The sequence below is a fragment of the Tamandua tetradactyla genome, chromosome 18 (assembly GCF_023851605.1).
Source record: "Tamandua tetradactyla isolate mTamTet1 chromosome 18, mTamTet1.pri, whole genome shotgun sequence".
Lineage (NCBI taxonomy): Eukaryota > Metazoa > Chordata > Mammalia > Pilosa > Myrmecophagidae > Tamandua > Tamandua tetradactyla.
In genome coordinates this window covers 51772131-51790654 of record NC_135344.1, presented here as the reverse complement: position 1 = coordinate 51790654, position 18524 = coordinate 51772131, and the positions used below count along the sequence as shown (strand labels likewise).

General features: G+C 39.6%; 1 protein-coding gene across 1 annotated transcript in view; it reads left to right on the top strand.

The window, feature by feature from the left end:
• The first annotated feature begins 1394 nt into the window (after positions 1-1394).
• The window catches only part of DSG2 (desmoglein 2), a 58241-nt gene continuing 41111 nt past the window's right edge, over positions 1395-18524 (top strand). Inside the window, 1 exon segment of the mRNA XM_077135716.1 lies at positions 1395-1472. Within this exon segment, the coding sequence (XP_076991831.1) occupies positions 1419-1472 (54 nt within the window). The 5' untranslated portion in view covers positions 1395-1418.

Below are 18524 nucleotides of genomic sequence, written 5' to 3'. Positions count from 1 at the left end.
TATGTGATGTTATTAAGAATTACTGATTGTACATGTAGATTGGAATGATTTCTAATTGTTTTGTTAATTCTTTTTTTAATTAATAAAAAAAAAAAAAAAAAAAGATCCATAGATGCTTAGAGAGGAAACCACTGGCATCAAAAGCTGGAAGCAATGGAACCGGGAACAAGGACCAGCAGACACCTGCCACACGCATTCCTAGATGTGCTCTTCTTGAGTCAAGGTATCTTTCTCTGGATGCTTTAGTTGGACATTTTGGCCTCAGAACTATAAACATCACTTTTTAAATTCCCTTTATAAAAGCCAACCCATCTCTGGTATATTGCATTCCTGCAGAATTAGCAAACCAAAACAAAACCCATACTCAACTGGTTTTTCAAGCAGCATTCAACTTAACATTTTTAACTTTTTTATAAAAATCATTGTTATACATTATAACAACTACCATTTCTTGAATCCTTTTGAGTTAGACACTGCAGAATACTTCACATACATTTTCTAATTTAATCCTCACAACAGACCTATGTGGTGCTATTAACTCCATGTGACAGAGAGGCTGCCAAGTCAGACTGTAGTCACCTAGGAGATAGGCTTTTTACTTTTGAAGGCACTCTCTAAGAGAATAGATATATATCATATCAAAGAGTATATTTGCCCCTTAACGCGCTTAGATATTTCTCCAAATAGTGTCTCGCCCTCAAAAGAACTGTCCGTTTAGGGCATCTTTAATTCTTGTTTCTTCTTGGGACAGACAGACTGGGGCGGGGAAGAGGTGAGAAGGCCTGTGTGGAGGGCTGAAATCCTGCTCACTGCAGAGCTCCGCTCTGTGACTGCAAAACCCCAGCTTCGGGCCCCGCGTCTGACCGCTTCGCACCACCTGCTTTCCCTCCCCAACGCGAACGCGCCGGACCTTTCCGCCGCACAGCCGGGGACAATCACAGGACACCCGCAGGGCCCCGCTCTGAGAGCAAGGTCTGTCCCTGCGCTGGCGCCCTGCGGCCCTAGCTGCCCAGGCCGAGCCCAGGGGGTGGCCCGCGGCTCCCTCCGACCGGCCACTCTCCAAGGGGCCTGGAGGACAGCACGGCGGGGCGGGGCCTCCCCGCCCAAGTCCTCCACAGAAGGACGTCACGGTCCCAGGTGCGTGTGCGGCGGGGGCGGGAGTCCACCCTGCGCCTCCCACCTCCGCAGTTCCCCACCTCCGCGCGGGTCTCGGGCTCCATTTTCTCGCGGCCACCACGACTGGAGCCGCGCCTCAGGCTCAGGCAACGGGGACCCCGCGGGGGAGGCGGCCCGCTTGGCCGGGAACGGCGGGGGCGCCGGCAAGGCTCGAGCGCGTGTCGCGGGACGCCGGGGAGCGGCGACGCCGAACGGTGCGAGCGGCCGGAGGCGAGGGCGCGGCCGAGGCGACGCGAGGCGCGATGGCGCGAAGCCGGCGGGGCGCTGGGCAACCGGGCGCGCTCCTGCTTCTCCTGGTAAGTACCGCGCCACGGGCCCAGCCTGGGGCCCGGAGGCACTGGCGGGTGCCCGGCGCGCGCCCCAACTTTCCAGTTCCGCCGCCTGCTTACCCCGCCAGCCCGTCGTCCCTCCTTTGTGCCGGAGGATGGGAAAGGGCGAGGCAGGCTGCGGCGAGATCGGACCCTAAGGCTTCAGAAAGCCGGTTCCGAGGAGCGTTGGCGCTTACCTGAAGTTCAGTTTTCTTCCTTCCACACCCAGGTCTCGGCTCTGTTCTCTGAGCCTGAGCTGTGATTGTAGTAAGCCTTTCCTGGAGATCGGGGGCTTTAGAGTCTCTTGGACTGGAAACATGGAGGCAATGGGGAGTAACATCCGTGCCTTCCTCCGATTTCGTCGAGGAGAGTTCTAGAGATTCCCCAAGTTCTCTAACCACTGTTACCCATTAATGAACTGAAATAATAATAATAATAATAAAGTACATGTATTCTTAGACTGCAAAAAAAGTTGAAAAAAAATAGTAATAATAAAGTACATGTATTCTTAGACTGCAAAAAAAGTATTTTACAAAGTTGAACTTTTTGTTAAAACTGCATTAATGTTAAAATCACCCATGTACAGGTAGTTTTAAAGTTCACAAAGCCAGTGTTTTGAAACAATGTCATGGTATTAAAGATAATGAATATATGTCATAGTCCTAGGTTTTGTTTTGTTTTTTTTCGTTTAATAGGTTAACGGAATTTCGAAGTGTAGAGCACACAATCAAATGGGTTTTTCAGAGGTTGCTCTTAAAGAAAATGGGATTCAAAGTTCAGTGTCACCATTTAAGGTTCCTAAGCATACTTGGTTTCTGTTCTAAAATTGGATTTTAAAGCATGTTTGCTGTTCTGAGTGTTAAATGGATTGCACCTAATTAAGAATGTATCTGGTTTATAGGGGTTTGCTGAATGGGTTTTGATGAAGTGAGAGTTAATCAGCTGAAAAGGAGTGGATCCACCTTCTAAAGACTTCACAAATATATATTCAGGAAATTAGAATAAAAATCATAGACTGTTTTCTTAATTACTGGTTAAAATGAAAAATCCAAGTACATTCACCCTATTAAAAGTTCTAACTTCCAGAAATTACCTTCTTTATCCCTCAGTTGAGAGGTCGGTGGGGGTGGGGGAATAAATACAGATATATTAGAAAACAGTAAAAATAAAAGTTTAATCTGGGGATTTCAGTGAACGCTCACTTGGAATAATATTAAAATTAAGCCCTCCAGACCTTTGTAATACCAGTCCATCTTCATGCTCCATTTATCCATTTCATTTTGTCTGTGTCATTGAGGTAATTTTCCATCCAATTTCATGTTGTAATAAAACTTTTCTTATGACATAATTTTGGGCTTCAGCTTCAGAATAACGAAGCTTCTAATCCCTAACTTCAGTGCTTTCTGAGGATAATGCCAAGTAACCTAGCTGCTGGCTTACTTTGAGGGTTAAATATTAAACTCCTTCCATATTAGAGAAGAAATTACCTTTCATCCTTAAATGGTATAACAACCAAGCCCATTCATTCACATTCACAGAGAAATATATAAGTCATATAGGCATATTTTTCACATTAGCAGTTTGGTATGTTTACCTTTATTGGGCAATCAGAGACTGCTCCTTTAAAAAGTAATTAAAGCCGACTGAACAGGAGCAGAATTCTTGGAGTATTCAATGTATTTTCTATAATACTTTTTGTGATATGAAATGAAATATGTTTACAGTTGTCCAATGAATTCAGCATTTTGCCCCACAATGTGTTTGTGGTTGGAAGTTTAGCTTCTGGTAAAGAATAGAGCAACACACAACTGTTCCTTAGGAAACAGGTCAATTATAAAAGGAAATATGAATTGCAGTCTGTCTGGACCAGAGTTCAATTGCGGATTACAGAATTTACTCTAACTAGTTAAAGCAGGAAGAAATTTGTTTGAGGGCATTAATGTTGATAGTATAGGTATAGGAAAGGTTGAGGAAACAGCCTCCAGTTTGAGCTTTCAGTAGTGATTTCAAAGCCGTATAGCAGAACCAGCCTCCCAGGGGGCTGCTGCCTCTCCAATGATGAGGAACCACGTCTCCACTTCCACAGTTCATCAGAATGCTGCTTTTATTGCCAGCTCCTGAACTATGCCACACCTGCAAGGATGCATACTAACAAAATGACAAAATGCTTCTTGGCATCCATGAATCTAGTGGCTGGCCTCAGGGAAAAAAAAAATCCGCATCTGTGCTTGCCAACAAAAAAGTTGCAGACACAGGGGCTTACTTCACTTCCTTCTTTCAAATCTCATGTAAATACTGAGCCTCAATCACAATCAGAACTGTAGCTGCAAGTCCATCTAAGATAGGTGGTTTTTTAGAGGGTGACACACCAGGAGGTGGACACAAGGAATGTCCAGTGCCAACCCACATAGCCATGGCACAGTCATTTAGGCTGAATCTATCAAAATGGGAAAAAGAGACTTTTGGGATAAATGTAGAGTATCTTTCCTCTTCAAGGGTCCTTAATATGGGATCCTTGGACTTCCAACGCATCCATAGATTGAATTCAGGGGGTCCTTAGAGATACATAGGAATAAAGGACATATGTATTCACTAACCTCTAACTGAAATTTAGCATTTCTTGAAATTATGAGATTAGGGAAGACACCATAATAGTATTAGCAGTACTTGTAACTTTGTCACCAGTAGAATTTACAGACATTTTCACATATTGCAGTTGCAGTGATCTCAGAATGCCATTAGTTCTCATCCCTAATAGGTTTTCTACTAGATTTTACTATTTAATATGTTAAAGAAGTAACACTGTAGCATCACAAATTTGTGTGTGTGTGTGTGTGTGTTTAATTCTGATAACTATTTCGGTATAATTGGCTTCATTTATAATCTGGTACATTTTGTTTTATAAACGTAAAATCATTATTCTGAGAAAGTGTACCTGGGCTTCACCAGACTGCTGAAAAGGGCATTTGGAAAAGGATTTCCTGATACTTGCCTGTTTTGTCTTTGACTAAGTATTTTCTTTAAAAACAAAATATTTTTAAGCATTCAATGCCAGTAAACTTGTATTATTTTAAAGTTGTATTAAGTAGGTACTTAATATTTAGTAGGTTCAGCCACCTATAGATTAGCAGTAAATCAAATTTATATTTAATGTTTTAGATGGTAAATATCGAAACCCTTAAGGATATTTGATTTTCCTATCTAGGGATTTTAGAAATGCATGATTTTGTATTTGTTTTTGTTTCTGAAAAGTAGTAGGTAATGGGAAAATGGTAACACTTAAAAGAAATCTCCTTTGATTATAAACTTAGGGAAAAGCACTTAAAAAAAAAAAAGTACTGAGCATATTCATATGATCTAAATCCTGCCTAATCATTAGAATTGCCTGATGAGCTAAATTTACTGAAATAAAATCTCCAAAACCAAGGTCCAGAAATTTGTATTAATAGAAACTTCCCAGTTGATCTAATTATCAGCCAGGTGTGAGAATTACTGGTCTAACTTTTGTGTGGTAGTTTATTCATAGATGAAGTATATAAGTACTTATGGGGGAAGTATATATTTAGTAAGTTTTGGTATTTTAGAAAACTGCCAAATTGTAGTGAAAATCAGAAAATTGTACATCTATTTGCGCACTTCCTAATCACTTTTTTCTCTCTCGCTGTGCCAGAAATCTCAAGAGCTTTGATAACATTTTCCAAACATGTAGTGTATGTATGATGAAAGATTGTCTTCTCAGTTTTACCTTAAGTGTCAAAAGAATACTGCATCCACTGACAGTACAATGTTTATTTCATTCACTTAAAATTATTAACAGTGAGCTTTTATCATAGGCAAAGGTTGGTGACTAAAGTGAAGGAAACTGGAACACCAGGATTTATGTATATCACAGTCTAATGATAAGATGAGAAGTGCCAACAAAAAAAAACTAGCCACATCTGGTCACTGTTTATTGAATTCCTGCTTGATGCGAAGCATGCTGACCACTGAGGGGACCAAGAAAAACACTGGACATATTCTGCCTTCATCATAGTACTTATAATCTAGCAAATGGTACAGACAAGTATATGGTTAACATCCAAATGGATACTAGTGTGAGAAGAGCAGTGATAAAGAGCGAACGGTACCATGGGGGCTTATAGAAGGAGCAACTAGCCCAGCACTAGGCATTCCAGCCATGATTTGAGGGCAAACATAAATTAGAGCGGTAATAGTAAGAGGAGGAGGGAGATGAATTTTTTAGGCAGAGGGAAGAGCATATGCAAAGACCTGAACACAAGGGTGCATGGTTCCTTGGAATAACTAAAAATGTTCACTGTGGCTGAAACACAGAATGCGAGGTGTAAAAATGTGTAGGAAGACAAGTCTGCAGCCTTCTTGCTAACAAGGGAAAACACAAAGGGCTCATTGCCAGATGAGTGATTTTAAGGAAAGTTCAAATCATGAAAAGGTGCTTTTTGGTTAAGATGGCCAGGAAAGGGTCAAGAAGAAAGAGACAGGAATTTCCCTGGGTACAGTTTTATCGGCTTTAAATAAGAAGGGGTGGGGGGGAGAAAAGAGGGGAGGGGAGGCATGTGTTGGGTTGAATTAGGTTCCCAGAAAAAAATATGTTTATATTTCAGGATTTGGAATGTTGCAAGCAAAGACAGGTAGAGAATTCCGGTGTGTGGAACAGTGGAAGGAGGGTGCAGCCTACCGGGAACAAAGGCTGGATTTGAGAGCTAGGGTTCTCGAAGAAATGGGAGTGGGGGCATTTTGGTTGTCACATGCCTGGTGATGCTACTGGTGCTTAGTACCTGAAGTCTAGAGATGCTAAACGTCCTGCAGTCTGCAGAAACCTCAAGAGGAATGAATTCGGCTCCCATGAAGAAGTGTCTTCTCTGAAATGCCAGTAGCATCTCCATGAAGAAAGAGTGATAGACAAATAGTGAGAGGTTCTGATTAGGGATTCATCTTACTTACCTAGGTTTTCTTTTTAAAATGCATATATATCCAGGGTTGATTTAGCCTTGAGACATTCATGCATTTAAACAAATGTTATTAGGCACCTACTCTGGCCCAGACACTGTCTATGTCTTTTGTCAAAATTATACTTTCATGTGAATTACTTTGATTAGTCAAGCTGTTACAGCCTGGCTGACTAGAGAGTAAAGAAGGAGGAGAGTGGTTCAAAAAAGAGGACTAGAAGCCATGTAAGTGATCTCTGCTCCCTTCATCCACTTAGAATATTTTCAGTTTCCTCATTCTCCACCGATTTCTCTATCTAGATTTAGCAACCTTAGAGAAGGGATTGTTTTCATTCATCTTTGCATCCTCAGTACCTAGCTTGTTAACTGGCATGTGCCAATAATAAATACTAAAAATGGATGCCTGAATGAATGAATGATCTCCTATTCAAGGTCCTTTCCCCTTACCTTTTTTTTTTTTTTTTTTTCCTACTTTGGGATTTATCGGGGCATCACTCTGGACAAACCTAGAAAATCTCATGCCCTACTCAAGGGTCCATATACTTATGGTGCTCAATTTAGCGGTCCACATAAGTTATATTAGAAAATGCAATAGTCAAAATATAAATTTTGTACCAAATAAACATGTTTTGTTTTAGTCTCACACATAAGTTAAAGGTTTAAAATATGGATTACCAGCTATTTTCAACACCCTGCAGTATTGACATTTCTTTGTTCTTCCTCATACAAAAAACATTTTTTAATTTGTACGTTTAGTAACTATCATTGTACGCTCTAGGCATTCCTAGATTACACCATCACAGTCTTTATCATCTATCTTTCCTTCTGGTTTCATATGTGCCCCCAGCCCTTCTCCCTCTATCATTCTCACATTCAGGTTCAATCAGTGTACTTACATTATTGTGCTATAGTCAGGTAGTATTGTGCTGTCCTTTTCTGAATTTTTATAATCAGTCCTGTTGCACTATCTGTATCCCTTCAGCTCCAGTTACCCACTATCTACCATATTTCTATCTTCTTATGACCTCTGTTCTTAACTGAAATTCTCCAAGTTCATTCACTAATGTTAGTTCACATCAGTGAGACCATACAGTAAATGTCCTTTTGTTTCTGGTTAATCTCAGTCAGCATAATGTCCTCAAGGTCCATCTACATTGTTACATGCTTCATGACTTTATTCTGTTTTACAGCAGCGTAATATTCCATTGTGTATATATACCACAGCTTGTTTAACCACTCTTACCTTTTAATTCCATTCTTGCTCTCTATTCCACTCTGCATTATCTTGCATTCTTTATTTTAATCACTAACTGTGCTTCTACTGTATGCCAGTGTTCTACAGCAGTGTTCAAACTGCCCATTACAGGGGGCAGGAGGATGTAAATGAGAACTGTGTGCCAGTCACTGGGTTTAATGAAATGTTGATAACAGGCAAAGCTGGATAGAACCCAAGTGTACCTGATTCCAAATGCTTTGTCCATCCAAAGGCATCGCCATGACTTCCTCTTACAGCTTTTTTCTGCTAGTTGCCCACAGGGTCTGAAAGTCTGTAAACAGAAGATCAGTTTAGTTTCATTACCAATTAGAATCATTCTAGAAAAGAAAACAAGTAAGAAATGTATATGAAGATATCCCTAATTTACATATATAGTCCTGAAAAAGCATTTGTACAACTTTATAAAGCCCTTGGTTTTGTTTTCAATTTTGCCAGTCCACTTATTTTGTAGGTGAAGCCCACCCCCCACCCCCCAAAATCTGGATTCATTGCTCAACACAGCTTAAATGTAGGGACACACCAGTTGGGCTGAGGAAGGAAAAAAAAGGTTTAATTTACACTGGAAGGAGGGTCTGTTCCCCATAGTGATTTTTCAGTTCGCTTTTATACACATTAAAGACAAAGAAAGATAATCATCTTGGGTAACAGCTAACAGGGGTCTGGAGAACTTCATTAGTTCCTTAGCTCAGTTATTTACTACTTCCTTTAGGATTTATAGCCTCTGTGATACCTTGGCATAGTGCCTTCAAGTGTGGGGCGACAGAGGAAAGCTTATTCCTATTTCAGTGCAGACTTTACATTATATATTACTCCTCCATGAGGCCAAAAGCTCAAATTCACAGCTTGCTTACATTTTTAAGGTTACATTTAGAAAGCTACTACTCAAACATAAGGAGCAAAAGAAGTCAGTGTGAATGTCAAAGAATATGCTATCTTATTTTGATAATTAATAGAGACAGTATTTGAATAAAATTCTGAAAGGAAAATACAAGCAACATTATAAAAAAGGAAAATATTTTTTACTGGCTATTTCCTAAATCTTGACAATATTTTGATATACATATTTTTACCAACTGAATTGAATATGCATATATATATATGCCTAAGTTTTTTTTAAGTTTTTATATGTATTTAAGCAACTTCCCATATTAGTAAATTATTTGTAACTATCTGAATTGTTTGGCTGCATGTTTTTCTGTGGTGTAAATTTGCTAAAATGAATGTTATTTGTATTTCAAATATTCATATATGTTTCATCAAAATGCTGCTATAATGAATTTCCATGTAAAATATCTGTTTGTATCACTGATAATTAATTTCCTTGTGAATAGGGGTCTTAACTGTGAAAGTTATCATTTACAAAAGCAAATTCAGCACTGTTTTACTACCTCTAAGTCGATCTTATGTAATGGGTCTCCACCCATTTAAGTTGGAAAACCAACACTTTAGTTTCCTCCTTGTGGCCTCCTGCTCCATCACTATTCATGGTCAATCAATCACCAATCCTTGCTTATTATTCTACCACATTCTTTTAGGATATATCAGCATATTTCCATATCCAAGACCTCATAGTGGAATCTCTGCTGTACCTGTCTGTATCTTGGATGCCACAGTAAACTCCTAATAATTCTCTTCAGTTCTTCGTATATCATCTGGCAAACCATATTTCATGACCTCAACCAGAAGGAATGTGTTCTAACATTAAATAGATGATGTTTCCTTCCTTATTAAGATCGATCAGAACTTTTACGTTGTTTTAACAATATAAACTGAACTGCTATCCTGATTAAGGAACTCTGTGTGGTTCTCTTACCTCCATGAGCCCTATCATTGTCAGAGTTAAAGCCACACTACTTGTCTCATCACCATATACTTACCGTGCTCCTTCCTAAAGAAATCCTTGCTTGTGCTTCTCATCACACCGGAAGAATCATCTCCACCCCAGCAATCTGTTTGTGCATGCATCTTTGAGGACCTCCCCTCATGCATCACTTTCTTAAGGAAGTTTCCATGAACTCTCTGAAAAAAATCTCAAAGCCCTGTCAATCACCTTCTTCCAATCTCCAGGTGCATTTCACTCAAACTTAGTTCGGCACAGTTTCATACATTGTATATGATTATAGTATCGTGTGATTTAATTCATATAATAATATTTTATATTTAAAATAGAAGTATGCCACATTTCATAAATCAACAGCATGTAACAGGTAAATATGCACTATGTAACAGGTAAATATTATTATAAATTATATATAATTTAGAGTATATTTGCTCCCAGGGTAAAGAAAGCATGTTTAATTAAATATTTTGTATATTCTACACTTTAAAAATACTCCTAGTATTGGACATCCTGAATATTTCTAATTTCTGCTATTTCAAGCAATACTGCAACAAATAAATATATAAAACAATAAATAAATAATAAAATATAAAAAAATGATAAATAAACATAAGTATTTTAAATAAATTTTTTCAAAAAGCTACTACTATAATTTGAGGCCAATTAAAAATTCCTGTTTCTCACAAGGGCCATTGGCACCAATTGTTCGTCAATTTCTGATTGTTCCTGAAGTTTACCTTACTGTCAGCCCAGTGCCATCTAATGGTGAAAAGGGACATTGTTGGTTTTCTTAAAATTCTGGGGTGACAAGGCAGGTGCTGAGCGTGGAGGCCAGGGGGCTTAGGCTGTCGAGGAGACAGATCGGACCCTCTCCGGACGCATCGCCCCTCCCTCACTTGCACACCTCACATCACCCTGCTTGGCTCCGGAGGATGGCTGGTTAGCCGAAGACGGGTAACAGTCCTCAGGGAAGGAACAATCTAAGACAGGTACAGTCGCAAAGGGACCATCAGGAGAAAACTTGGGGCCAACAGAGATGGAGCACAGATCTTCACAACCCATCCCCAACTTTGCAGGGGCCTAAACCCTGCCTGACTACCTTGTTTCCGACTCCCAGCTCAGATCGGGACATACCAACACTTGCAACAAAAAAAAAGAACGAGATATAGGTGTTGCTATTGTCCGCTAGTGTGGGCAGGCATCAAAGGGGGGAACGTAGCAGGCAGCCCCCATTTGCCCAAGCTATTTCCTCTCACCACAGGCAGGCCCCTGTTTCCTCAGGCCATTTCCGCTTTGAGAAGTCTTCCTCACTAGGAACGTTTTAAAACTGACGTAGGCAGGATAAAAAAATTCCTGTAGAGACCCCACCCCTTCTGTACATTGGTACATAGCCAAGCCCTTCCCTTAAAACCCCGTAACGACCCCTGTTCGCGGCTCAGACTTTCAGAGGCTACTCAGCTGAGCCTATGGCCATAGGTGAATAAAAACCTATTTCCTGAAAAAAAAAATTCTGGGTGATAAATCTGTTTGATTTTCATACTATTCTTTAGTGTAATTTTCAGGAATACATTGCAGCAAAAAAAAAAAAAAATGGGACAGCCCTTAATTTTTGTCTTCAGATTATGTGAAATGTATTATACACATTTTATTCTGTTTTACCTGACTCCAAAAGGATTTGTGGCAGATACAGAAAACACATAGAATAAAATGATAAAAAATACTACACTCCCCCCCCCCCCCAAAAAGTTCAGAGTCAATAAGCTAGAATAAGCAGTGTAAACCAGGGGAAAACGCAATTTAAAGTAAACCTATTATGGGTGGGCAGCAGTGGCTCCATGGCAGAGTTTTCACCTGCTATGCCAGAGATCTGGGTTCAATTATAAGTTTATGTTTATTACTTAAAAATTGGAAAATCTTCTTGTAATGGGAATAACTCACAAACATTGGATTTCCTGACTTGAAATACATCTTTTCACACCTCTCTTTGTAATTAAGGGGCTCATTGTCCAAGTGTTTGGATTACCAAGGCTGTCTTTTTCTCTTTCCATCCACCCTGCTAGTTCTGTGATTTTACAGTGGTTCTCAAAAGTGTAGTTAACAACCAACAGCATCATCCACACCTGGGACATTGTTAGTAATGCAGATTATCAGGCCACACCCCAGCCCTTCTAAATCAGAAACTCTGGAGGTGGGGCCCAGCAGCCTTGTTTTAGACTAATAAGCCCTCCAGGTGATTCTCATGCACACTCAAATTAAAGAACTATTGTTGACATCCCTATTAAAACATAATTGGAATTAAATATCTGAAAGCCTACTTTAAAATAATTATTAGTAAGTCTGTTTTTTAAAAACTGTTTTAGGGGGTGGGCCACTGTGCAAGCAGAGTTCTCACCTGCCATGCCGGAGACCCAGGTTTGATTCCTAGTGCCTGCCTATGCCAAAAAAAAAAATGTTTTAGGGGTCAGGGAGCTAGAAACTGAAAAAAATGATATTGACTTTCCTAGGCCGTCAGTTTATTTGTTTGTACTAAGGCAGAAATGGGAGCTGCCCATTACTACACAATGAAATAACAATTTGCCACATGGCATAACAACTGAAGTATAGCACAGCATTGCTGAATCCATATTTTAAACTGCTTTTAAGTCAATAAACTTTTTCCAAAGAAAATTTCTGTGAAGCTAACTTCATATTTCGTAAATTAAGATTAGCCCAAACATCAGACAGGCAAAAGATTATTTATGATAAATGATACCTTATTCTGGAATACATAAATATTTATCATGTAAATTTTAAAATTCCAAGTTCAAATTAAGTGCCAAATATTGCTTTTCTTCATTATTTTTTTTTTAATTTAACAACTGTGAAACCGAAGGCAGTTATATATTTAAATCAGTTATTGAATGATGCTGCCCTAGGAATTGGGTGGGACTTTGGACAGTGCCTATGGATGGGTATATTTATAAGGTGGATTTTTAAATTGGTATTTTGTATGATATTCAGCCCTAACATAAGAACATTTTATAAGACTCCCTTCCCTGCACTACCCCCCCACCAACACCAAGGTAAGATTAAGAGAAAAGAATACTGTGGGTGAAATTCCAACATAAATCTGACCCATGTCAAATTTATCAAATTAGCTCACTAAAATCATTGGTCCACACTTACTGCGTGGGTCATTTGAACTATTCTGAATGTTTATGTTTCTGCTACTACTGAGATTGTCCAGTCAGGACCTTCTTAAGATAATCCTTTCTGATTGTGTGGCTACAGAGGTTACTGATGACCAAATTTCGGTTCTTTTGTCTATACAGATAGAAAATCAAGGTATGTGATCTGAGGATAAAAACAAGTGTATCCATTGCCTTTATTTTATCTCATTGTATTTCCTTAAGACTATTTCAGCCAAAGCTGGAAACAGTTTAAGAATGGATCAGGGGTAAACCTAGACTGCTCAGGGCAATTTCTGATTTTTGCCTTCTATAGAGTAGTAGGAAGAAACACAGAGTATTTTAATAGTCTACCCGATTGGAAGAGTAAGAAAGGGAACTATTACACAGATGTAACAGTGATTGTTCCTCAGCGGGCATGGGTTTGAAGGACAATGATGGGCAGGCACTAGATTATCTCTATTTGAGTTGTCCTGAAAATCGTCCATTGACCACACCATGCACCTTCCCAATAAAGTAATCTTTGGCTAAATGGAAAGAAAAAGCCATTATAATGCCTCAAAGTTGAAACAATAGTTTAAACTGCTTTGTGTCTCTCTATATATCATCTGTAACAAAACATTTATTAGTCTGATAAGTTAACTGTTAATGGGTCACCTCTGCGTAGAATCATAGAACCAATGAAAAAAAGTTTCAAAATCATCTATTTCAGATGCAAGTCTTCAGATAGAGAACCTCTCAACATGGAAGCACTATTGTCCAGTGACTCATGAGTCCTAGATTCTGCTTAAGTTCATCAGGGTGACTTCAGAACAGGAAGTATTTTCTGAGGGCGCCGACCTTGAAAACAAAGAGTACATTGATAGATTGTATTTTTGCAGTGATGTTTGACCTTTCCTCATGCTTCTGCCAATTTGTTTTTCTTGCCACTTTCTGGTAAGGCCAGTTTTTACAAGATGCACTGGATCCATTGGTAGGAAAAAGATTTTGGCAGGTTGGGAAAGCTTTTGTAGGGTTTTTCTAGTTCATCTAAAAATTGTACTTCAACTTTGAATAGAAGGAAATAAAGCTTTTCCACTTGGGTCATAAAGGCATGTTACAGAGGACATTTTTCTGTCACCAAGGTCCTTGAGAGAAAAAAAAGAAATACCTTTCATGGTTGGGATAAATGTCATATGTTTTTCTGCAACATCCCCAGAAGAGGTCACTCAAACGTACAGAGCTGAAGCTATTAAAAGCAAAGTGAAAGGGGATGGCAGAAAACACTGTCAGCTCATTCCATTTATACTGCCTGGCTACCTCAGCAGCTCAATGGAAAGTCAGTGAGCACTCCCAGTGTGAATCCCTGGGTGTGTGGAAGGCAACTCAGAGAAGTCTCCTGCAGAATGTTACGGGAGAGGAGTCAAGTCATGCTGTCTGGGGCAAGGGATTGCTGTTTGGGCAACATTACAGTGCTGTGCCCATGACCCTGAGGAAACTGTTTCCTAGGAAGGAGGTGATAATCAGAACTGCTTAAACGGAGGAATTCCTAGTGCTACACACACATATCCAAGACGAGATGCATGTGCAAGAAGGCTCTGAGAGGTCCCCCAAGCTAGTCTGTAAAGGCACTGTGTGGATAAGCTCTGAAGAAGAGCTCTTGCGTAGGTCAGTCAACAAAGACTGAGAGAGATGTTTCCTATTTTTCCTTTTTTAAAAAATTGTTGTTAGCTCTTAGCAATCAAAGACAATTCTGTCATAACACACTACCTAGATATAAGCTTAAAGAACAGAAGTCTCAGATCTAAATTCCAGTGACAATACATCATCAAAATATCAATTACCAGGTTTCAATGAAAGATTACAAAACATACAAAGAAACAAGAAGTGGCAACTCAAGAAAAGAAGAAAATCAAAGCATTTAGAAACCACCAATGAGGAGGACCAGACCTAGAACATACCAGGAAAAGACATTTTTAAAAGGTCCTAAATATTCGCAAAGAGCTAAACAAAAATATGGACAAAGAGCTAGAGGAAACCAAGGAAACAATAAACAAACACAAAAAGAATGTTAATAGAGATAAAAAATTATTCAAAAGAAGCAAACCATGCTGAAGGCCACAGGAACAAATTAAAAAGTATCTAGAGGGGTTTGCCAGCATATTGAAGCTGGCAGAAGAAAGAATCAGAGAATTTGAAGATAAGACTATTGAAATCATCCAATCTGAAGAGCAGAAGGAAGAAAGAAAAAAGAAAAGTAAACAGAGCCTAAAGAACTTGTGGGACACCATCAAGAATTCACGTATATGCATCATGGGAGTCCCAGAAGGAAAAGTAACAGAGAAAGGGGAAGAGAGAATATTAAATGAAATCATGGCTGAAAAAGTCCCCAATTTAATGAAAGACATGAATGTACGTGTCCAAGACTACTCAACAAACTCCAAATAGGATAAACACTAAGACATTTTATAATTAAACTGTCAAATGGCAAAAATAAAAAGAGAATTCTGAAGCAGCAAAAGAGTGTCTCAAAAGTTGTGTCGACTTCTCATCAGAAACCATGGAGGAAAGAAGGCAGTGGGATGACATATTTAAAGTGCTGAAAGCAAAAACACTGCCAACCAAGAATTCTATGTGTGGCAAAATTGTCTTCCAGAAATGAAAATGAGATTAAGACAATCCAAGAGAAACAAAAGCTGAGAGAGTTCATCACCACTAGATGGACCCACAAGAGATGCTAAAGAGAGTTCTGCAAGCTAAAGGAAAGAACAATAGACAGTAGATCAAAGCTGCATGAAGAATTAAAGATCTCCAGTGAGGGTAACAGCATAGTAAATACAAATGCCTGTACAATTGTATTTTTAGTTCATAACTCCACGTTTTACTTCCTACAGGACCTAAAAGGCAAATGCATAAAACGTGACGATAGATCACTGGTTTTGGACTCACCGTATATAAACATGGACTTTGTGACAAGAACTACATAAAGGTGAGGGAACAGAGGGGTACAGGGATGTAGTATGTGTGTACTGTGAAGTTAAGTTGATATCAGCAACCAATAGATTTGGGATGTTAAATTTAAAACCCATGACAAATATAAAGAAAATAATGGAGAATATGCAAGTTCATAGAGGCAGAAACCAGAGTACACAGTGTCAGTGGCAGGGGGTAGGGGGGATCTGGGAATTAATGCAAAGTGGTTGTAGGGTTTCCATTTGGAGAGATGGGAAAGTTTTATAATGGAAGGTGTTGAGGATACTATAACATAGTAAGTATGTGTGACTAGTGCTACTGAATGATCAGTTTGGAAGATGGGAAAGTTTATGTTTTCACAGTGGGGGAAAAGAAGAGCACCTAAAGAAGTGATGACAACAAAAGGTCCCCGAACCTGGACTGGATCTAACAAGGGAGGAGAGAAGCTCAAAAGGATATTTTTGAAACACAGGTGGGGCAAATGGCAGCATAGTGAAGGGTGGAATTCAGTTTGTCCTCCAGAGCAGCTAGGAAATAGCCAGGACCGCTAAAGAACAACTGCTGGAACTACATCAGTTACTGGACGCACAGTGTACACCAGTCTGGACCAAGTGGAACAGCTGAGACCCCACACAGAACTGTAAGTCCCCCAAGCTGCGGAGGCTGGCACCTCTTCCCCACGGGCATGGCAGGCTGCTTCCCCAAGGGGAGAGGAAAAAGGTTGTACTAGTAGTGAGGGCTGAGTTCAATCGTGTTCCAATTGCAGAATTAATTGACAAATTCTGACTACTGAAAATAGACCCCCAACACAGATAAACCTGAAATGAGCACTAAAGAAACTAGTAGTTTTTACCCCAGCTGAGAGGGGGCAGGGCTGAAGGGAAAAAAAAAGAATAAAACCAAAACCAGGCTTTTTGAGTTGGACAGCACAAAATACTGGAAAAGGCTGAACTCCAAGTAAAGGGGGCACATAGAGCCTGGAGATACACAGAGCCATGTACCAACTTAAGTTCTTCATTGACGAACCGGAGGAGTGGAGGTCCCACTCTGAAAAGGCTGTACTTTTTTCCTACTCCTTAACAGCTCATTAGTTAGAACTGCAAGCACTCTCAGACTCCAGCACTGCCGCTGGCAAGGGCAGAACTAAGGCATTTCTGAGAGACAAAGTAACTAGTCAGGTGAACGGGGTTAATTCCCTAAAGGGCATGTCTTCCCCAAGAAAACGGGTTCCATTTGATTCCATTCAAGTGGAATCCTTCAAGGAATTCAGGCCCCAGGAGCTGGAAAACAAAAGTAATCAAAGCCTACCTACTCCCTCATCCCTCTCTCAACCACACCTCTGGCAGGAAGAGTCTAATGAAGTTAAAGGCACCACATCACTTTAAACTAGTGGGAATCCACAAGCAGACAAGCACCACAGGCTAAGCAAGATGGGGAAAAGCACAGAGTCTAGAGGCTTTACAGGAAAATCTAACAACTGGCTGGGTCTCACCCTCAGGGAAAACTGATGCTGGCTACTCTTTCCTCCTGAGACATGGGCCTGTCTGGTATGGGAAAATCTGATCAGGGTCTGTAATATCTGAAGAGATCCTCCTAAAAAAGTTCCATATAGGCAGGGAAAGAAACAGAAAATAAGAACTGAAAAAATTCTAATCAGTTAAACAGAGCCTGTGCTTGAGTTTTAGTATAAGTTAAACTAAATGTCAAAGAACGGATAGAGTACAAAGCCATCCAGCAAGAAAATCCTTGGCAAAAGAGTGAAAACAACCTTTGGAATAAACTAATTAGGGAAATCAAATGCCTAGATGCCAGTAAAAAAATGAGTCATATTAGGAAAGTCAAAGATATGGCCCAAAGGAGCAAACCAACATTTAAATGAGATACGGGAGTTGAAGCAACTAATACAGGATGTTTGAACAGACATGCAGAATCTCATCAAAAATCAAATCAGTGAGTCAAGGGAGGATATAAAGAAGACAGTGGCAAACTAAAAGAACTCAAAAGTTTGAAAAAACAAATCACAGAATTTATGGGAATGAAAGGCATGATAGAAGAGATGAAAAAAAAATGGAAGCCTACAACAATAGATTTGAAGAGGCAGAAGAAAGAATCAGAGAACTAGATAACTGGGCATCTGAAATCCAACACACAAAAGAAAATATAGGGAAAAGAATGGAAAAATGTGTGCAGGGTCTCAGGGAGTTGAATGACAACATGAAGTGCATGAATATACATATTGTGGGTGTTCTAAAGGAAGAAGAGAAGGGTATAGGAGGAAAAGGACTAATGGAAGAAATAATCACTGAAAATTTCCCATCTCTTATGAAAGACAAAATTACAGATCCAAGAAGTGCAGTGTACCCCAAACAAAAGAGTTCATTAGGGTTACCATTCCACTATTTTGGATTTTTCCTTCTAGCTGCTCGAAAACACTGGAAGCTAGAATTTTTTTCCTTGTGAAAAAGAACATGTATGTGAAAAAGCAATCAATTTCAAAGCACGTCGCAACAATTAATTGTAGAACAGATTTCAGAGGTTCATATGGGATACAATTCCACAATTTTAGGTTTCTACTTCCATCTTTTCTAAGATACTGGAGACTAAAAGAATTATCAATATAATGATTCTGCAATCATCCTCATTTGTTAAACCCTATCTACTCTATATGACTCCACCATCACCTTTGATCTTTCTCCCACTCTTTAATATATTTGGGCTATGACTATTCTACCTTTTTCATGTTAGAAATGACTGTTGATAGTATAGGATAGTGGGATGGAACTAGTTGATGTTCTGGAGAGGATGGCCCCTCTGCATTTCAGGACTTATCTGATCCAG